This window comes from Leptinotarsa decemlineata, unplaced genomic scaffold (assembly GCF_025532065.1).
Source record: "Leptinotarsa decemlineata unplaced genomic scaffold, Ldec_3_MD MMD2_tig00001393_RagTag_RagTag, whole genome shotgun sequence".
NCBI classification, from domain to species: Eukaryota; Metazoa; Arthropoda; class Insecta; order Coleoptera; family Chrysomelidae; genus Leptinotarsa; species Leptinotarsa decemlineata.
The window spans coordinates 5,494,121-5,517,913 of record NW_027412562.1 but is presented as its reverse complement, the minus strand read 5'-3'; the positions used below and the strand labels follow the sequence as shown (position 1 = coordinate 5,517,913).

Below are 23,793 nucleotides of genomic sequence, written 5' to 3'. Positions count from 1 at the left end.
CGAATCGAAAAAGGGGTATTTTGTTAGGATAGAACAATTTTTGGGAAAGAGGAGTTTTGGCTTTCTGCTTCTCCATCTTCACACAAAAAAATGTGGAAATCTTCCAAAGGAAGGAAGCAATCAATTTATAAAAATTGACTCCACACAAATATGTGTAGACCATACAAAACCTGAATATTTTGTTTTGAGTGAAGCAGTTTCGTGTTACAACCCTTCAAATTATGACAAATTCAGGTTCAGCAAGGTATGCTTTACAGAAAGTATTCAGAAGTAACTCCTCGAATAACTAATACCTGTCATATACTGTCATATAGATGGTGTTCCATAAAAGATACATAAGTCTGGCTTTTTCACACTTTCTGTGACAACTTGTTTGAATGAAAATGAGCCTGCTTTAAACTATCCCACCTAACCTAGTGCTTCAATGGATTTCTTGCGAAAAACAGGAAAAGGTTATCTATTATAATTGTTAAACCCGTCGTTTAGCCTTTATACTCGATTAAAGAAACTTTTCAGCCAAAACATCCCGACAGATAATATTTATACAAAACTATATGTGAGAAATCCTTTATTCATACAAACACTTTCGTAGAAACCTACAGTTTTAAAAGTATTCCGACTCTGCCGCAATTCCATCACTCCCAGAACTAAGTGTTTCTTAACAGTTTTATAGGGGTAACATAGTAGCTAAAATACGTTGAAATGCTTGCTACTGATACCAATTTATTTTATAGAACAACGCCATGTTAGCGATCCGGGATACTGGAATTAGATGAGTTGAAAATATGAAATACCGCACATTTAGTGATATTTACAGCTGAATAGTACATACATATTATATTATTTAGAATGAAGTGAGTTGAGTTTGCGACTAGAAAATAAATACGTCGACAGAGTGAATTTTTGTATAATTAATAATTTTACCGAAAACATTTATGAATGAGTGGCGCGCCTAAATTTTGCTAATAATAAATAGGCTATATATTTGTCAATAAAATTTCATTTGCCGTAAAAATATCAGTCTTCGAAACACAAACAATGTCTTTAACAGTTTAATGAGTGCAAAAGTGAAATTTAAAAATGGCTTCAACCTTTCTATTTGTTACTTTTCAGTTGGTGACATATCTATTACATTTTCCTAGTATCCAATACAAAATTACTTCTTGGGTCTTCAAAAAACATTTTTAACACTTTTTTATTTTATTGTTATCGTTTGAGGATGTATTATATTTTATAACGCCTACTAGGAACTACTAAAAACTCTTACTGTCTTCTGATTGTTTTATAAGTATCGCTTGAATATGTTGCAAAAGTGCAGTAAGGGAAGTCTCTACAAAACTACTTTTTAAGAGTGTTAGACAAATTTTATAGTAACTGCCAAAATGTTTATAAAACTGTTTTCCAGTGTTTGTAAAAGGCCTTACAAAATATTGATAATAACTATAAATTTTAATAAAACGGTGACAATTTCCTATTTATTGCAGTTTTATAAACACATTGAAAACATTTCTGGGAGAAATGCAGTTTTATAATTTGTTTCTCCGAAACGTGTCCGCAACTATTATAAAATATGAAATTGCTAGTTGGGATATTATAAAAGTAAATTATCTCCCAAGTATCCCACAGAATTTTCTGGTTTTTATGTCAATTAACAACTGAGCAACAGCAATTGAAAATGTGATATCGCCCGCGGTACATCTTGACGTCACACCAGGCAACGAGCTTCGAGCGGTGGTAACCGGGCCTGTAGTTGTAGATTATGAATCGCTGCCATCGTCGGATTTTGTTTCATTTGCTGACTGGGTTGAAAACACCACGTGTTACACATTCACGCAGTTGATACACTGCAGTAAACAACACACAACTTGCTCTCTACGGCTTCAGTACACGTATGTATTTCGCTTATCCGCCAGCACTTCCTTGTCGCCGAATCGGCTGATGTGACGTCAAGTTTGACCACGCCCCGTTTCGGTGAACTATTAATTTGAAGGGGAAGATAAAGAGTGAAAATTCAGATTTTTTGCAGACGTACTAACTGAAACATGAACTTTCAAATAATTGAATTAAAAAAAATAACTCATGACAAATCATGAGTATTAATGGTTATGATATCGAAATCATACTCCAATCATCTCGATTGAAGGAGATCCATTAGAGCCAAGAGTAATTTCGATCAAGCATCAAGGTTTTGCTCACTGTTTTCTTCGATAACCGTGGCGTAGTGCACCAGGAGTTCTTGCCACATTGTCGCACGGTTTTTCAGTTCAAGTGGTAGCTGATTAAATAATCTGAGCCCTATAACATTGGGGGAATGGTAAATCAGTGTATTTTACAATATGGCATAATTATGAAAGTTATGAGTTATTGTACATCTTATAATCTTTTTCTAGGCGACCAAAACATGAAGAGGAAGCTTCCCAGAAAGTAATACCATACCGAAGACGCGATTCGACTTGAGCATGATACAGCATAATCAGCTGTTTCTGGTCTAAAATATTACGAAGGTTTCTCAGAAGATAATTCATGGAAGTTATGCGCTGCTTGCCAGAAGCAATATGAAGAAAACGTCCGGTATTGTGGAAAAACAATTCATGGCTTTTGCATCATTATAATGCACTTGCTCACTTGTCATTGCTGTTTGTAATTTTTTAATTGATTTGAAATGAAAAATGTCACTCATTGAGGAACGGTTTCCTCGCATACAGTCAAACTAAAGGATAAGATCTTTTTTGACTCACCCGTCTGATGCCATTCCCAACTTGGATAGGGTACTAACTTTGGTGACTGTTCTTTGGGAACTCTTGGCAATACTGCTAAACTTGCTGGAACTCCAGGTTTCCATTTTGGCATAGTTAGGAAAAGTCTATCCCCAAACACTTCCACACCTTCAATGGAGAAAAAAATCGTCAAAAATGATTACTGAACATGATATTCAATGAACAAGAAAGTTTTTGGAACACCACTTCCATTGTCTGATTTTTTCCTTCACTGTTATCTTCGAATGTTTTTTGTTCTATTTCAATTCAGAGAGACAAGTTTTGTGACGTCAAACTGCCGTCATATGGAATTTGAAGAAAATGGGTTGTATGTACGCTAGTATTTTGAAAAAAAATTGTTACTTCTGTTGAACTGTTCGAAGAAGATTTTTATATTCTACCCAATGATTTAAAAAAATATATTTTGGTACAGAGTGTCCCAAATTCAAGGGACTGTGAGAGATACATGGTCGGTTGAATCATCAAGACAAAGCTGCGTTGCTTGGTACTCTTTTAAATGATGTTTTGGAATCTGATGAATTCCGGATTCTTCCGGAAAGATCCTGAGAAAATCGAAAATGTACAATTTCGTTTTAGTTTTTTCTGACGTTATTGCAGTGCTTCAATTTTGAATCCAACAATTCGTTTCCCAGGAACCATCATGAGCTTTGTATTTTATATGAAACACGCTGTATGCGATAGAGCTTTTCAAAAGGAGTTCAATGATCAAGCATATCAAGAGAAAAATATGAAATCGCTTACAGAAACTTGGACGGGAAAATGAGAGCCAAGGTAAATTCTTGTTCCGAATTCTTGTTAGTTTATTTTGAAGAGTTGTAAAGAAGATTGGAATCATCAACATTATGGTCTCAGTACTCTATGCTGAGGAGTACCTTGATTATTAAAAACTGTGTTGATATATCGAAATACGTAAAACTACGTTCATTTTTAAAACGCCAATCTGAAAAATGTGCTCCATAGCTAACAAAATGAACATTTCAAAAAGTATAGTAGAATCCATTTAGCATCCAGTGCCATTAGAACCTGAAAACAACAATGCTGTGGTATGTTTCCCCATCAACTTCAACTTCGACCGCTGCTAATATTTCAATTACCGAAAAGATGTTGAAACAAAAAGACCTACCAGGAATTACTTCACAAAATTGTTCAAATATAACTGTTAATTACTATTTTAAATAAAATATAAAAATGAGTTATTGACATACAAGGATTATTATACAGTGTCACCGATAAAGTCCGCATCAAATGGGAAACTTTTTTATTTATCGTTTTATGTGAAATTTGATTTTGGCAGTAGATTTTGCTTAAGAAATGATGTCAAATGGCGTCTACAAAATAGGTCACGTGATTTCCTTAACCTGTCAAAATTGACATTTAAAAAAGAAACATCAAAAAATGACATTATTCTTCAAAATATTCAAAAATATCAAATGATAAAAACATTTTCTTTTGTAATTTTATACCCACACACCAAGTTTCAAACCCATAATAAGTATTTTATATTTTCACTATTTTTCCGCATTCCTGCTTTTTCTACTTATCAAAATTTAAGCACACCTGTACTAAATCATTTATTTTAACTGAACTCGTCACCGAATTTCTTTTTTTGTAATATAATAATATTTTAAGAGCCTCTTTGATGTTAAAAACAAATTTTGAAAAATAAAAGTTGTCAAACTTAATGCAAAGTTCATCTAGTTTCAACGGGGCTTTCCAAACTATACAGTACTTAAGTTTTTTAATGAGCAAATGGCCTCACAATATGAATTAGAACAAAACGGAACATTAGGAAACAATATCTTAGAGTGTTTATTGTTTTTTTAACAAAAAATACAGTGGAATTTAATCTTAATTAAAAGGAACTGAAAATAAACATGTACCTATACCTAATAGCAAAAAAACACGAAAAAAAGACTCACGACATTAAATACACTACATTTCTGTATGTCTTCCATCGCGTTCTATGCAGATAATTGTCCTTCTTGATACATCTTTTATTGAGTTGCTGATACTCACAGGGTTTATGTTTAAAATAGAGTTTCTAATAACAGTTTCTAGGTGATTCACGTCACGAAAAGGTCTTTATTTATAAACGATTTGTTTTAAATAACCCCACAAGAGAAAATCTAGTGGGGTTAAATCTGGCGACCTAGGCGGCCATATTTGCTCCATATTTCGCCCAATAACTTTGCCCCTAAACATTTCTAATAGTTTCTCTTTGACTTGTCTTGAACTATGAATAGGAGCCCCGTCACATTGATACCACAGACTGTGTCTTATTTCAACCGGCATATTGTCCACTATATCACTGATCTCAGTATTTAGAAATTGCAAATAATCCTGAGAAGTTAAATTGTGTCTAAAAAAGAATGGTCCCATTACCTGATTATTTAAAACACTGCACCACACATTTGTTTTAAATGAATATTGGTCCCGACATTCTATCACAAAATGAGGATTTTCCTGAGCCCACCACCTACAATTCTGGGAACTGACTACGCCGTTCGATGTGAAGGTAGCTTCGTCGGTCCATAGGATTTTGTAAGGAAATTTTCTGTTAAATTCTATTTCTCCTTGGTACCAGAAAGAGAAATCTAGTCGAACATCGAAATCTCTTTCCTTTAAGGTATTTATAAATTTGGGTTTGTAGGGTTTGGATTTATTTTCATGTAAAATTGCTCTTACGCTTTCTCTTTTAACGCCAGTTCTATCTACAATATTGGTAATACTTGATTTTCCCTGTTCGATAACATCCAGGCAGACAGCCAACTGAACCTCATCATTATTGCGTGATGGATTATGACGTTTTTTAAAAGTATTTTCAAACGAACCAGTCAGTTTAAATTTTTTTAAAATCCTACTTACAGTGGATTGCTGTACATGTCTACCAGGATGTCTTGCGTTAAAAATATCAGCCACTTGTCGATGCAATGTGTTTTTACCACAAATTAGCACAATTTCAATTTTTTCTTGTAAAGATAACATATTATTTTAATTTTCATACATTACATTGAACTAACGGGCATTAATTTATTCAGTGACAGTGACGTTTTCTAAAACACATTATGTAGTTTCATATTTATTCACAGCCTACCCAGTTTTTTTAAATTAGTGTTGTTATGAGTTTTTTTCTTTTATTGAATGGGCTTCAAGAATCACGAAATGATGTTTCCTAATGTTCCGTTTTGTTCTAATTCATATTGTGAGGCCATTTGCTCATTAAAAAACTCAAGTACTGTATAGTTTTGAAAGCCCCGTTGAAACTAGATGAACTTTGCATCAAGTTTGACAACTTTTATTTTTCAAAATTTGTTTTTAACATCAAAGAGGCTCTTAAAATATTATTATATTACAAAAAAAGAAATTCGGTGACGAGTTTAGTTAAAATAAATGATTTAGTACAGGTGTGCTTAAATTTTGATAAGTAGAAAAAGCAGGAGTGCGGAAAAATAGTGAAAATATAAAATACTTATTATGGGTTTGAAACTTGGTGTGTGGGTATAAAATTACAAAAGAAAATGTTTTTATCATTTGATATTTTTGGATATTTTGAAGAATAATGTCATTTTTCGATGTTTCTTTTTTTAAATGTCAATTTTGACAGGTTAAGGAAATCACGTGACCTATTTTGTAGACGCCATTTGACATCATTTCTTAAGCAAAATCTACTGCCAAAATCAAATTTCACATAAAACGATAAATAAAAAAGTTTCCCATTTGATGCGGACTTTATCGATGACACTGTATATGTATTTTACTTTTCAATACTTGAAAACAACGCACCCCTATAAAAAGTACAGTGTACAACGCGTGAGAAAATGACATATTTCTCATGTCATTTTTCTCACTTGTTGTACAATATACTATTATCTCATTTTACTTTTATTCAAACAATAGGCCATGTCAAAGTGACATTGGCCGAGTCAGTAACTGAAATGAAAGAAGGCTATGGAGAGAAAAAAAAATGTAATTGTTCAACGTCAATATCAGTTGTTGTAACTTCAACTTCCAAATTCTATAAAAAGAGAAAATGCCGTTTTCAAATTTAGAAAAGCGTTATACGTTTCGAATTCATCATGGCTCAAATCGGAATTCTAGAACGTCTTATCAGCGTTACTTTCAACAATTCCTCAACGGTTGCAGCCGAATGAAAATCACTTTGCCAAACTTGGTGAGAATCAATTGGAATTTGGAGGTTTTGACGAACCCAATGGTCGGCGAACAAATGCTGAGGAAGAACAAAATATTCTGAATTCGGTAAGTTTGGGAATATTTTTTTTAATTTAAGGTCACTAGTTCACCTCAAGGATCCACAAAGCATTTTAAAAACTAAATTCAACTGCCCAGAATAAGAATAAGGTGATATGGTGAACTGTGAATTTGAATAACAGATCTGATAAAATTTACTTGAGTCAAAAACTCAAACCGGTTGATAATATTAGACGCCTGGTATTTTGTCACTGCCTTTCTAATGTCAGTTTTAACTTTAAGAAATATGAATCGATGAATGCTGTTTTTTCACTTCTTTTGATGTGTGAGTAGGAATGTGGTCCTATAATATATGAGGGTAGTTCATCCAGAGAAAGATATATAGCTTCAGTATAAAACAACATACTATATCAAGTCGATACTCTCAATATTATTAGGCAGTTATGGTGGCAACAAGATGGTGCCCCTCCTCATTAAGGGAAGATTGGTCACAGCTAATTTTAATGAAATCAAATTATCTAGTAGAACAATCCGTCCAGGCCAGTCTCAAATTTCCTACACTGTAGGTAAATGGACTGACACCTATCAAGTGTCAGTGCAGGATTCTTCACTGAAGTTATTTCTGCATATGCTGTTGAATGCTATTGAAACACATTTGCAGACCGGTGTCGGGCTGTTTGGCCACTCGTCAGTGCAAGGTAATGTCTATCATCAACATGAAGTCGATAATTTCCGATAACTCAAAATTGAATTCCGTCAGAGTATCATTCCTCGAACTAGGTTGAAGCAAACAACAAACAACTGCTTTGTCAACGCCCTCTCTGCCTGTGAACGAGGTAACCAGCAACAGCATATGCAGGAATGACTTCAGTGAAGAATCCTGCACTGACACCTGTCTGTCGGATATAATCCATCACCCTTCGTGGTATTAGCCAGGGAAGTAGTTGTTTTCTGATAGGTGTCAGTCCATTGGCCTACAGTATAGCTAGTTTGAGACTGGCCTGAAGGAATTGTTCTTTTAGATAATTTGATTTTCAGCCAGTCTCCAAATATGCCCACTCAATTTGTGAAGTTTTCTTCGTTTTACGAGGAATTGGGCAAGTTACCTCGTTCACAGGCAGATGAAGCGATGACAAACCAGTTGTTTGATGTTCCTTTGGGGTTTAGGTTTGTGTACAATTAGGGACTGTTAACTAGATTTTATTAGGTGTTCATTGCTTCTTTTCTCAAATTGAAAGGAATTCTATTGCCTCTCCATGTATTCTTAGATAGTAATTTTGAGTTCTATCGAGTATTCACTCATCTACGAATGAGATAATCTGAGTGCCTTGTTTGAGCTACAGCTTCATGGTTATAGTTTGAACATCTTTTATAAATAAGAGTTGATTTGGTAATTAATGTTTAAAATTTATGTATTTGTATTATTCATGCAGTGCTATATTATAATTTCAAAATAGTAGGCACTAAATTCTCAGAAATGACTGTCGTTTTTGCCTCAATCTGTCTCTTGCAGTGGCGCACGGAAATTATACTAAACAAGTGAAAAAAATGATGATGAAATATATAGAATCACAAACTTTACAACAATTTTTTCGTTTCACTGCAATAATATTTCTGAGAATTTAGTGCCTACTATTATGGAATTGCAATATAGTTCGATAATGGTTTTTTCAGTGAATATTTATTATAAAATAATGTTTAGTGAATCAACGTTGTTTTTGTTTTGTAATATTTATTAAACTAGAAATCTTTTGGATGTAAAAATAAAAAGTTTCAGTAAGAAATAACGTTTTAATAGCCGCCTTCCATTTCATTCAGCTACCCCTCCAATGTCGCTTTGGCATAGCCTACTGTTTGAATAAAAATAAAATAAAGTCGTTATTTTAGACCAAAAACCATATAATTGATTGTGATATATCATTGAATTCGTTTTAAGAAGCTCTATCAGACACAGGGTATTTCATTATATCGATCAATATAAAAAACAAAGCTGGAGATGGTTTCTGAAAAAAGAAACGTCGTATTCAAAATCTGAGCACTGCATGTGGTGGAACAAAAAAGTTGCTGTTTTCCAATAGTCTGTTCAAAATCTTCAAATGCTTCAAAAAACGCAAAAAAATATAGAAACGAAATCGCTCATTTTCGTTTATTTCAGAATATCTCCGGAAGTGTTCGGAATTTTATAGATTTCATAACATTATTTTGAAGAGTACTAAATTACGTACCTTTGTCTCAATTAAACCGACTATATATCTTCCACGGTTTCCGATATTTCAATAATCACCCTCGAATTTGGGATACCCGTGATACGGCTTCATTTCAAATTAGTAATTTCTTATGTCAAAAAAAAATAACGACGTCGTGTACATCGGTTTCTTCGTCACCCGGTATGCTTAAAAATGATAATTTCAATTATAGTTTATTCGAATATATTGCGCATAAGCACTTATCCAATCTTCTGGTTGCTGATATCTTCAGCAATTCATCTATGTTTATTTTTTATATGCATTGATTTTCAAAAACAAACATGTTATATGCCAACATTATTATAATCATAATGAGATCGAGTCTGATTCAAAATGAGGTTCTTACCTAACGGGAGATTATTTTTTTGTATGAATTCTTCTTTAGAGATGGCCAGATCCCTTTCGTATTCTGAAGGATATGCGAAATCCAAAACTTTCCAACTATACCACGTTGTAAATGGGCCGGTTCTTTCTGATCCAATTGTACTGCTACTATCTGGAAAACTTGGTTTTGCGAGACCAAGTGATAGTAAATATGGCAGAAAAGTATCAGGTCGTCCATGGTCTGGATTTCCTAGAATAGAAAGATTTTTAATGACATAGTGACAGATTAGGAAAGAGTGTGTTTTGTGTAATTCAATGTTCTTATCTATTAAAGAAAAAATCTGTTTTTCCGTTAATCAGCTATCGCCTCCATACGAACGACAACTCTCAGAAGTTGAGAAACTTGTGCGAGCTAAGCACTAACGGGGTCTTACGTTTTAACGTGTGATTCCTACATATGAATATAGTTTTTTCGAAAGTGATATTTGTTTCGTGTAATTCACTGTTTATGTGAAAGTATTCGTTTCGAAAGGGCTTTTTGTTACAGTATGTATAATAATAATATGTTTATTCACCCAAATAATTTATCACAATTATGTCGGATACATTGGATATGAGACAAAAAGGAGAGAAGTTCAACGTAGTTGCTCTTCCACTTCTCCCTAGGAAAAACTGTTTTTTTCATTTTAACACAAGACAAAAATACCTAAGCTAATTTTGTGGTAATAACAAATTCATATATTTGTATACAAATGAGTTATGAAAGCATATAAGTAAAACAAAAAAAACTGAAAGAAAAAAAATGGGAATGAAATTATTGAAGAATTCTTATACGTATTGCTCTTTGAAAATAACTAGACAGTAGATGTTTATACAGAGTGGTCCAACGAAAAGTATGCACCTTGCTTTTCTCCTTTTTTTGTAACTTAACGCAAAAATGCTCGGACAGGTCAATTTTGCTTTTGAGGGGGACACATTTTAGAAGTATTTTTCTACCTGTGCCTTCAACCCCCTAGCGAGGGTGAGTAACAACTCTAAAATTTTAAATGAAAAGTGGGGTCGAGTGATATATCATTTGAAAGGGCACAAAATTATCTTTCCAATGATACCTAATTTGTTGTATTTCACTCGAACATATAGGTATTATGAAGAAAAACAACTACAACCCAGTACTTTGAAATGTGTAATTGACTCAGAAGAATCCTACTTCAGCAAGTGCTGAAAATGTGACGCATTTGCTTCCATACAATAATACAGATTTTGTTCAAATCTATTCCTAACATTCTGTAGCATATCAGGTGTTATACTTCTGCACTCTACTGTGATTCGTTGGCGAAGATCTTCTATGGACTCGGGCTGCGTAGCAGCCGTGGCCTCTCCTTCCAATCCACCGTCCAGGAAACCGGTCATCTAAAAACTCTCTTACCGGAGCAACATAGTGAGGAGGTGCTCCATCTTGCTGGAAATGAAGCCGTTCATTATTATGATTTTGGTCATTTTCAATTATTTCTGTCGTGAGAGGATCAATTGTATCTTCAAGCATGTTCAGGTAGACCTCACCAGTTACATTCCCAGGATGTTACATTCCCTACGATATGACAAGTTACATTCCCTACGATATGACTACCTAATATGCTACACCAGACATTGATTTTTTGAGGGTACTGGGTATGGACCTCTCGGAATAAGTGTGGGTTACTGTCATCCCAGTAACGGCAATTATGCATATTCACAGCTCCATTAAAAAAAAATGTATTCTCATCGGAAAAGCACGTGTTGATTGATAGGTGCGGATCATCAATTAGTAGCTGGCTCAGTTGTTCACAAAATTGCAGCCTTCTATCAGGATCATCTTCATTGAGTTCCTGTACTAATTTAATTTTGTACGGATGAAATTTATAGGCTTTTAATATCTGTATTATGGACGAACGGGAGACACCTGAGGCTGCAGCAAGCTGACGGGTACTTTGAGTATGATCCAATGCAACATGTCCCAAAACAGCGACTTCCACTGCTTCATTTCTGATCGGTTTCCGTGGCTGGTGTTTCACATTACAGACAGATCCGGTATCGACAAACTTTTGGACTAACTTGGCAACGTACGAATCATTCACATTTTTCTCGGGATGACTGTTATTAAAGAGGCGAGCAGTAAGTCTAGCGCAACTATCATGTTGATAATAAAGTTTAACAATTTCAACTCGTTCAGGAATGGAATGAATCAGTTTTACAGTAAAGTTGAAATAATTTCAAAAGCAACCGAACTGAATCAATGAACGTTTGCCTAAATTCTTTTTGTACACTTATCTGCTGTTGTTATTTGAATCAAAAAACGCACGAGAGAAATTGAGGAATGTAGTAGTGATACAAATGCCGTTTTTTCCGCATTTTCATCAACACCAAAAATATCGAGTAAATGTTCTTGATTTTTTCATAACTATTCAAGTAAATACAACAAATTAGGTGTCATTGGAAAGAGAATTTTGTGCCCTTTCAAATGATCTATCACTCGACTCCACTTTCCATTTAAAATTTTAGGGTTGTTACTCACCCTCGCTAGGGGGTTGAAGGCACAGGTAGAAGAATACATCTGAAATGTGTCCCCGTCAAAAGCAAAATTGACCTGTCCGGGCATTTTTGCGTTAAGTTACAAAAAAAAGAGATATAGAAAATCGTATTATCAGTTTTTCTATTGCAGTTTTGCTTTGAAAAGAGTTCATCTGAGGAGTCTTTGTTCATTCAGTAGTTTGAGTTTGATTTCTTTCTTCAATTTGTGATATTTAATTTTTTTATTTCAATAGCTAAACCATTCCAACGTTGTACGGCTACACAAGTGAAAGATTCATGATAAGAAGCGGTCCTGTGAATTGAAAAAACAAAATTTGTGTTATGATGTCTAGTTCTGTGTGCTTCTGTGTGCTTCTTGAGCTTTTTTGCGAGGTAGATTGGCCCGTTTTGATCTACAATTTTGTGAATTAGAGTGTAGAAATGGAGTTCCCGTCGTTTCTCCATAGTGAGCTCGGAGTGGCTATTTAGGTAATGTGTTCTCGAGATGGTATATTGAAGGAGTAACGCATACAGGAGTTTTGAACGTGTTGAATTTGCTTGGATGTAGATGCAGCAACAGAATGTGTATATACAACATGTGAAAGTTACTTCTTTGCATCATCTTGGAATTGGCCGCGGTGGTAGTGCGCCCCATTCACGATCGGTAGACCGTGGGTTCGATTCCCGCCTCGACCAGATAATTTTCTTGAGAGAATTCATCTGGTTGAAGCTGGAAATATTCCGCAACCGTGTTAGGAATCACACGTAAAAGGTAAGACCTCGTTAGTCCTTAGCTCGCACAAGTTTCTCAACTTCTGAGAGTTGTCGTTCGTATGAGGGTGACAGCCGATTGAGGGAAAAACAGATTTTAAACAGATTTTCAAAGAGATCTACACACATTTTGAAATTCTTTCTTTTTTGGAAAATTCCCACATTTTTTATTTCTCCAAAATGAAGTGTGATATTTAAAAAAATGCTCAAAATTGAAAAAAAATTGATTTGAAAAATTGTATGATACTATGAGGATACCAAATTTTAATATTTTTCTTCAAATTCAAATTCATTTATTCATCTGAATAGAATATCACACAATACATGTAAGTGAGGAGTTATTACATTTAGTACATACAGTGCATTTCTTTATTGCCCCCTTCCCATTTTATTTTTTGAACGGGTCAACTCAAAAAATTTAAATTCGATATGATGAAATTGATGTATGAATACTTTATTTCGAAGTGACACTGACAGATGAAACTTTCTAGATGGCGAATGGGCGCAACCTGGGAAAAAAATTAGATGGAAAGGGGGTCTTGTGACAAATCTTTTTGAAGCTCGTGACAAATGCTTCAGAAACCCAAAATATGATATCAATATCTTCAACCACTAGAAAGTGGCGAAACTTTTAATAATTGCCGCTGTTCATTGGCATTTAACTACATAATATGAGGTAATAAGCTTGAGGTCATTTCAGAAGATGCTCGAAATGGTTGCCTTGAACTTCTTGACATATGAACAGCCTATCCGATATTTCATGCCGAACATTTTCGAACACAGTAACGTCAATATCTCTACTAATATTTATTATTCTCTGCCATATATCCAATATTGAAGCAGGTTCAGTTCCCTACACCTTTTGCTTCAAATAGCCCCATGAAAAAAAGTCCAAAGGTGTCAAATTTGGCGAGAGGGCTGCCTATTCTGTAGGACCTCAACGGTCAATCCAACGACCGGGAAAAGTAGTATCCAAATAGTTTCTTACTTGTCTGAAGAAATGTGGTGGTACTTCATCTAGTTGAAATATTATATCCATATCGAATTCATTAGGATTCGCTTCGACGATTTCAGTGATGAGAGGGTTAACAGTAGTTTCCAGCATATTCAAATACAGTTTCCCTGTTAAATTTTGACCAATAAATAGAGGTCCTATAATATGGCTTCCCAATAATCCTGCCCGAACGTTAATTTTTTCCGGATATTGGGTATGTGTTTCCCGGAAAACGTGAGGGTTGGTGTCACTCCAATAACGGCATTTTTGTCTGTGAACATTGCCGTTTAAAAAAAAAGTACATTCGTAACTAAAACAAATATTGTGGAGATAGGTAAGATGCCTTGCAATGGTTTCCGTCATGACTTCGCAGAATTCTGTTCTTCGATCAGGGTCATCCTCAGTTGATTGGTGTACCATCTCAATTTTTCATGGATGATACCTATTCCTCTTCAAAAGTCTCCACACAGTAGAAGGAGACACCTCACAAACATTCATGACAAAATAAGTAGACTGTTCAGGATTTACTACCATCTCACCAATTATTTGCATTTGCTGTTCTTCCGCAATGAACGGATGACCTGGGGGCTTTTTGTTGTGTACACTACCGGTAGTTGTGAATTTGGATACAAGTTAGTTCCCTCAAATATTTTCTACAGAAGGGACGATTCGGAAAATGTTAAGTAAAAATTCTTTTGGTCTCGTGAAAGTTACGCGTCGCACCGTAAATAAAAATCGCTTCAATTGTTTCTTCCAATGGACGAGAATTGACCATTATAGAGATTTTCGACGTGGTACCTTTCTACTAGTAAAACCGAGAACTTAATGAGAAGATCATAACTGAACAATTGATGTTCATTGCCGTATTGACATTTTTGTCGTTTTTATAAACAAAAAATATCAAACCTTATCGGGTTGTTGGAATTGCCATATGGCAGATAAAAAGGAATATTTCTAGAAATATCGATATTAATGTGTTTGTCTTCAAGAAATTAATAAATGTTCCGCCATTTTGTAGTAGGTAGAGATATTGACTTCAAATTCTAGGGTTGTGAAGTATTCGTCGTGAGCTTCAAAATGATGTGTCAAAAGACCCTCCTTTCCTTTTAATTTTTTTTCCAGATGGCGCCCAGTCGTCATCTTGAAAGTTTCATCTGTCAGTTTTAATTTTTTGAGTTGACCCGTTCAAAAAATAAAAGGGGGGGGGACATTAAAGAAATGCACTGTAAAACCAAAATCAACATTTTCATTATTCAAGGCAAAACAAAATACCAACACATAAGATAAGTAAGCAAAAAAAACGTAAGAAAACATTCTACTCATTATCTTCAACGTCTGATTCATCTTCTTCCATGAATTTATTTTCTTGGGAAGCTTCGTCTAACACCTTATAAAATTCTCGATTTTCTTCCTTTCCTATATACTGAACAAGGAATTCATAATTGGCTAGTTTTTCAGATTTAAGCTTTATGAAATGATATATTTTCTTCAAAGTCACTTATTTTCGCAAAAAAACAAGGCTACTATATGAAAATAACAACACAATGAAAGTAACAAAACGCGCACTTTTCTGTATCTATTCAACACTTAGGTTCTTCTTGCACGAAACCTGCACTTCGGAACATTTTAGGCGAAAACTAGATAGTCGTGAAAAGCAAATTGAATACTACATATATATTTCGAGAATATAATATTTCAAAACAATATTTATTATATTTTGTTTCCACTTCGAATTTTATGGAAGCGAAGGCAGGCTTTAGAGTGAATATTCATTATCCTGGTTTAGAATTGCCGGTGTACGAAATCATATTTTCTAATTTTCCAACGTTTAACAAAAAAAGTAACATTAATTTCATCAGAGTTAATGACATATCTTCAATTTTTACTCACAATATTGAAATTTGTGTTTTTACACCCACTGAATACACGATAATATCTTAATGAATGTAGAAGTTACAATGTTGACGTAACGTATCACACGTTAAAAGGTAAGACCTCGTTAATCCTTAGCTCGCACAAGTTTCGACTTCTGAGGGTTATCGTTCGTAGGGGTGTGACAACTGATTAACGGAAAAACAGATTTTAAACAGATTTAAACAAACGTATTAAAAATGTCGAGGAGCATCCAATGATTATTATCTAAATAAACAATCGAACAACGCTTCGATCGTTCGGCTCCATTTAGCAAATGAACACACAAAAAAAGAAAAGTGAATAGGTACTCACTTGGTTTTTGTTGGTACCCTAAATCGTAAACGTTGCTGAAATTCGTCAAGTGAAGTGGACCATGAAATGGCTGCTGGTCTGGTATGAGACCTGTGGGCGGTTGCCAAGAATGGAACCAATTGTCCGTCATTTTTCACGCTGTCCAAATAATCGACAAAAATATCAATATAGCATCTGTAACAAAAAAAAACGTTATATCATTCATCTAATTGTTTATAATAATAATAAAACAGAGTGTACGAGGTTTGTTAAAAAAATAAGGTAAGTGTTAAGATTTCGCAAGCTACGTACATTTGATTAGCGATTCTATCATGTTGGTAAATTCGTTTCACAGTTTCAGCTGTTGAGCACGTTTAGTTTGTTGGTGACAGGTATATAAGTTAGAAATGTTTTACGTGTTTGGCAATTTTCTGCTATCTAAATGAATGGATCAAAGAATTTGCATAAAATTTAGTGTGAAAAATGGAATTGTGTTCTCAAAAACACTTGGAATGTTGACAGTGGCATACGTTGATTGTACTAGGAGTCACAAAAATGTTTACAAGTGGCACGAGTTTTTCACAGAAGGCCGGGAAGATATGAATGACGACGCTCACCCTGAACGTCTCATCAGATCAACAACCGATGAAAATGCCGAGAAAGTGAAGAAAATCGTTGAGAAAGCATATCAGTTAGCTCATGCCACGTAATGTTTTCGAACTTTATGGACATGAAGCGTGTGGCATCGAAGTTAGTTACAAAATTGCTGAATTTTGACCAGAAAAATCGTCGCACGAGCATCGCTCAGGAATTTTTGAATGACGTCAACGGCGATCCAAATCGTAGGTGAATGGTTATGACATCAAAACCAAAGTCCTGAAACTTGAATGGCTGAACGTCCAGCGGTACGGGAAAATGGGCGTTCAATCCTCGGTACAATAAACGCCCAGGGCCTCAGTAGAAAAAGATATCATACCAAAGCTCTCCTTCACATCCAAAATATCCAAATCCTTTGCATCACCGGTACCCTAACCAAAAATCCTCCCAACTTCTCCGGTTATAACACTACCCACAGACTGAAAGGCCAACTATCCCGAGGCATTGCCATCCTAACCAAACGGGGACTAGCACACAAAAACCGAACCTTCAACCTAACCTATCTGCGATTGCCTTGCGATCGATCCACTTTTCAACACCGGCAACATGACAATCATAGCCTACTACAATCACCCAATTCAATCAGTTTCCAGAGAAATAATTGAATATTTAGCTTCTCTCCCCAAAGCATTCTTAATAGGAGATTTCAACTCCAGACACACTCAACTCGGAGTTTCTACCTCAAATGCCAACGGCCGTCTTTTAGGCAACCTTTTACTCGACCACAACCTGTACAGAATTCCCTGTCCTGACTCGACGTTTCAGAGCCACCGGGAGGCCTCAATCATTGATCATATCTTGTGCTCTGAGAGTCTGATAAAAATAGTCGATGATCTGGCCTATATCGGTGACACAATCACGTCGGATTACCTCCCCTTGATGGTCAAACCTTTTTTAACATTTCCTATGCCGTCAACCCCTGAAACCATTTCCTATAAAAACCACAAATTTACTAATGTTAAACGATTCCACTTCCTCATCAACCAAAAACTTTCTTTCCTTGATAATCCTCCCCTCACTCATGCCAGACAAATAGACGCACAAATTGACAAAATTGTGATGACTTAGCCACCCCAACTTCAACCAGACAAATCGATCAACCCCCACTTCCACCTTATCTCATAACACTTATCAAGAAAAAACACAAACTATACAGAACATTCGTCCCAACCAGAGACCCTGTTCTAAAAACCGAGTGGAACCGACTTAATACGCGCATAAGTCTCCTCATCAATCAGTTCACCCAGAAAAGATGGATCAAGGAGACAAAAAAACTTGACTACTGGGACGGAACGGATTTCTGGAACAAATTCAAAGTCCTTACTGGACAAAAACGGAAAACCGACAGTCACCTGGTGATTGACAGTAACATCATATTCAATCCTTCTGATAAAGCAGAAGCCTTCCGTGAAGATCTCGAACTTACATTCCGACTTCCTAACGACGCTCATTTCGACAACCTACATCTCAACTACATACACCAGCAAGTGCCTGCGCAGCTGGGCAGGCATCCCTGTCAGATTCCCCTTGACATCAACTGCCCCTTAAGATCCCCATTCAGCGAGGAAGATATCCTCAATACTATTCACAGTGGTAGAAATATCGCTCCAGGTCCAGACTCAGTGAACCGCCGAGTGCTGATATACTTTCCTGACTCCGCCATTCTTTTCCTCAAACACATCCTTAAAGCTTGTCTAGTACACTTCTACTTCCCAAACGCCTGAAAACAGGCAAATTAAATCCTAATTCTAAAACCTCACAAGGATCTCACCAAACCGGATTCCTATAGACCTATCAGCCTGCTTAGTTGTCTGGGCAAACTGCTGAAACGTTTAATGAACAATCGACTGAATGACTTCCTCTCCACCAGCATGGTTTCAGACCTGAACATTCCACTAGTTGAATAACACACCCACATCTCCCAAAATATCAACTCTTCTTTTGGCACTATCGTCATCCTCTTAGACATTCAAAAAGCTTTCGACAAGGTCTGGTACGCGGGCCTGATCTGGAAACTTATCCAAATTCGTCTCCCACACCACTTCATCAGACTAGTAGCTACCTATCTAACCGAAAAATCCGCGTTAAAATCGGTGACGCCTTATCCTCCCCACTTTCTCCCAAATCCGGTGTTCCCCAGGGCTCAGTCCTCGCTCCTTCCTTATTTCTAATTTACGCTCACGACGTCCCCACTACCCAGAAAATCCTCCAGTATGCCGACATACTATTCTTTACTCTTCCGCTCCCAACACCCGCAGCTTGCAAATTCAAGCACAAAACATGATCGACCACTTCAAGCAGTGGTGCAACAAGTGGCGTATCAAAATTAATCACGCCAAAACCTGAACCATCCTATTCCGACATTCTCATACCACTACCCGCCTTAAACTAAATCCCCATAACTTGAACCTCAGACTCTTAGGAGAAAACCTCATACTCCAGGATTCGGTGTCCTATTTGGGGTTCACCTTCACGAGGAGCCTCAACTGGGAGGTCAACCTGAAAGAAACTCTGGACAGAATCTGGACAGGTAAACCTGCTGAAAGCTCCGGGAGGCATACATATAAATCTTTCATCAGACCAGTCTTAGACTACAAAGCTATGATAAACTGTACGCTTCCCCCGAGACTATCCCACCGTATCCTAACTACCGAGAGAAGAATCTTACGCAACATCCACAACCTCCCTTACCGTTACCCATCCCAAATCTTATGTAACCTAATAAACACAACACCAATCAACCTACGATTTCAGGAACTTCAAGGACGATACGCAACAAGAACGATGAGCAGTAGTGACATCGATGCCATCAACTCGCTGACTACACCGTGGACCCCGTGGAGGACCCAGAACAATTCCTAGGAAGAAGCTCCCGTTTCCCCCAGCAAGACTCCTGGGAACAATGGAAGATCCGCCGGAACAGATACAGGATATCCTAGAGGAATTCCCACTTGGAATCAGATAGTGGACAGCTATGTCCTGGAAGGAGCTGAAATCTGAAGCCATTACCCCCGGCCTTACAACCCGTACCCAAAAAACCCCAATGGCCACTGCAACGGAGCAACGGAAAAAACAACACATGTCAACTAAAACAACACTATATTAGACATCATTACACAAGACACACACATACAACCCTTAAAGCTAATAAACATTTTTGATTTGACCAAAGTCCAATAATCCCAATGGAAGATCCCAGGAAAACCAAGACAAAAAAAACATGGTTCGATCAAATATCAAGGTTTTGCTCAGTGTTTTCTAAGGTTACCGCGGATAAGTTACCGTGCATAAGGATTTCTTGCCACATGGTCGCACGGTCAATAAGGACTATTATTTTGATGTTATGCGCTGCTTGCGAAAAAAACGTCTGGTATTGTGAAAACACAATTCATGTCTTTTGCATTATGACAATGAACCTGCTCACTTGTCATTGTTTATTCGTAATTTTTCGGCCAAAAACAACTCTGTTATCATGCCTCAACCACCGTATTTACCAGATTCAGCCCCTTGCGACTTCTTCCAGTTCCCTAGATCAGAAAGACTCATGAAAGGACGGTGTTTTGCGACGAATGAGGTGATAAAAACCGAATCGCTGAGAGAGCTTCGAAGATTGAAAAAAACGCTACCACAAGTTTAATATATCTGAGTGGACTACTTTGAAGGGGACAACGCGGTCTGATTGTATGTATGAAAACTTCGTTCAAGAAAAAACTTTTTCAACTTGACCTACAGTCAAACCGCGTTAAAGCTGCTCTGTAGATGATCTACTCGATTGACTTCAGTGTGGTCCTACAGCAGGATAAACTAGAAGCATCTTTAGGAGAGACATAAATTTTCTGAGGGATATGGCCTAATGTACAGAGTGGTATTAGCAGGAGAACTAGGTGTGTATGTACATTGGAAGAGTTGAATGTTTCAAGATTTCATTTCGAAACTTTCATTTTCTCATAATTATTGAGCACTCTTTTACAAAACTCATTAGGCCACTTTCAACGATTTGTGATCCTACCTACATATGCATAATCACAAGTAATAAAATATTTGAAAGAGAAGGAAGTATTACCCGAAGTACAATTAGGATTTAGGCGAAATTATTATACTAACCTGATATGAATCTGTTCAGTCTGTTTAAAATCTGTTTTTTCCGTTAACCAGCTGTCACACCCCTACGAACGACAACTCTCAGAAATCAAAACTTGTGCGAGCTAAGGACTAATGAGGTCTTACCTCTTATACATGTGATTCCTAACACGGGTTGGACGATAGCGAGTGAAAATCGATCGTTCAGCCTGGGGCTTGAACCACCGACCAACACGGCGGCCAATTTGAGTCAGTGAACAAAGCACCCATGTCGAACCGACGGCTACCGATCGGAATAAGTCGTTTGATTTAGTGAATTTAGAAATACTACATCACGTAGAAATGTTTAATGATGCTTCATCTTGGTTTGAAGACTCAGTGAGTGAGAGTAATATCATCGGGAGTTCCTCAATATACTGTCGTTGAACCACTTCTATTCGTCATATTCAGTTTTTCACTTCATGATGTAACAAAAACGTCGAAAATCCGAATGCTATGCAATTATCTCGGTAAGTAAACTGTATAAATTTGGATCCAGATATATTTCTATGATATGGTGCAGTGAAAGCTGCAGTGGAAGACAGAGAACGAATCTCGTCACTTTTGAGGACAGTGGAGTCCATGCATTTGTGGTTCAGCCTAGCACGACTGATGAGACCTACGGCGGATCAAAACAACACTGTCTGGTGTCGACTCATATATGTGTTCTGTTCAGGCTCTGGGTTTCAGTTAACTACAATAGAGATGAATTACAGAATATTCCAGAGCCTCACAAGGAAGAGAAGCCATTACAACTAGTTCTTGCCCTTTTCTACGTCAGAAGATTGTCGGAAAAGATAGGGAGAATTGGGTTCATGTACGACATCAGAACCTGCTTCAGATCTGGAAACACCATCCGTAGCAGCCCACAAAAATCAGGCCTTCAAACGCGGCCTGCAATTCCAAGAATTGCATTTACCGGATACCCTGTGACTGCGGCAAATCCTATATCAGTGAAACTGTGAGGTCATTGAAATTCCGCATTGCTAAGCACGATAGAAATACATAGCGAGGACCCATCAAGTGGTCTCAAGCTGAGATCATCCACAGGGAGGTTCAAGAGGAAGTTCAAAGAAGCTGCATATCAGTTTTCCAACGACGCATTCAGTCAAGCTAGCATATAGATTCACAACATATTCAAACCTGTAATCAAGCGGAAAAACGGTCAACTCCCGCTGAACCGATGAAGCGGAGAGAGGGAAAGGGGATAGATGGAAGTGTTCGAATGACATATGAATAGTCATCTCTCGGAGTAATAGTCCAGTTATCATCCGAAGACGATTGTGGATACTAACAATCGAAACGTCGTGAAATAACTTGGTTTGAAATATTTTTCAAAATGTTTCTATTCAATTTTTATTTGTTCAATTCAACATTTTTTCTGCATATTTTTATTTAATTGTTATTTTATTTCACATTTTATAGCCTGCTATAGTCGATGTTTTCAGCTACTCATTTTAATTTGATTTGTTTTTCAGATATTTCAAATCAGATTAAAATCATATCGGACAATGAAAGTCCGAAGTAGTAAAATTTAAGATACTCAAAATAATCATTCAGGAATTGCTAGCAATAACCTTAGATAGGTTACTATATTCCATTTACACTCCGTACTGATGAGATGATCAATTGTCTATGATGTTGATGAAGGGTTAATAATTTTATAATATTTCAGCACTCAACAAGAGAATTTGGAAATACTTTCTCACATAGCTCATTAGTTTTATCAAATATCTGCATAGACAAATATAATGTATCATTCAACATTTCTCCAGAGCAATATCTGATCTATTCGAATATTTTCCAAAATATATACGGAAAAACTTATATAGGTGAAACATGAGAGCACCTAAGTGTACGACGAAACGAACATCTTTACTATCATTGCATAGTATAAAACAAAGTCGCTTCCCGCTGTCTGTCCCTATGTATGCTCAGATCTTCAAAACTACGCAACGGATTTTGATGCGGGTTTTTCACAGATACAACGATTCAAGGGGAAGGTTCATGTATAACATGCATGTTGTATGTTGTTTATTGACCTTCTCCATTCATAACCAAGGTGACTCGAAGTAAACAAGATCCAATGTCAACGCTGATGCTGCAGAATCAACACCTGCATATATACAACTCTTCAAGACGACACAAAGACTCTTTCTTCTCTTATTTTATTTTTAGAACATGTAAACAATATTTTCCTATAAATACCGTCCTGCGTGGCGAAATAAGTTAGTTACAGACTGTCAGACTTACATTCAAGTTAGTGACGAATAATATTGTTGTAACTCAGGGGAAGTCAGTACTGTTTCCCCATTTTCAAAATAAATAATTTTTAAAAAAACTTATATTTCAAAAGTGAGATATAACATGCATAATACAGGATTTTCATGATGAGCGTTAATTAGCCGTTTTTGGCAAACTATTAAACGGATCAACCTGAAAATTACACAGTATGCATAAGTCAATATGACCTACACGCCTAATAGTAATATTATGCAACGATCATGTAATGATGGTTATTAAGACACGAGCATTAACCGGATACGAAACGAGCCGAAGGCGAGTTTTGTATGGTATATGCGAGTGTATTGATAACCATTACATGAGAGTTGCATACGCTATTTTTTCTAAACCCGATAAATATTGAATATAACAACTGTAATTAATCTGATCTTTTAAAAATATTGGAGTCGATGGTATTCCTTCTATATCGCTGTTTTCAGACATTGGTAGTAGCGGCTTTCAAACACATAATGGAAGAAAAAGTCCTCTCAAAACAGCTCTTTTCATATAAACATTGAATTACACGAAAGAAAAATACTTTCGAAACAAATACTTTTATTTCACCAGTTCGGACTTCCATTGTCTACTATATAAAATGATTTGAAATCCCTGAAACAACTATAAAAGAAGAATTAAAAATGAGTAGCTGAAAATAATAATT

At 36.2% G+C, this 23,793-nt stretch overlaps 1 protein-coding gene across 1 annotated transcript in view; it reads right to left on the bottom strand.

Annotated features, from left to right (window-relative positions):
* The window catches only part of LOC111515765 (dopaminechrome tautomerase), a 162,119-nt gene that overhangs the window by 100,300 nt on the left and 38,026 nt on the right, over positions 1-23,793 (bottom strand). The window contains exons 2-4 of the mRNA XM_074175885.1: positions 16,095-16,268; positions 9,579-9,806; positions 2,739-2,885 (exon numbers count right to left, since the gene is read on the bottom strand). Coding sequence (XP_074031986.1) covers positions 2,739-2,885; positions 9,579-9,806; positions 16,095-16,224 — 505 coding nt within the window. The 5' untranslated portion in view covers positions 16,225-16,268. The remainder of the gene's footprint in view (positions 1-2,738; positions 2,886-9,578; positions 9,807-16,094; positions 16,269-23,793) is intronic.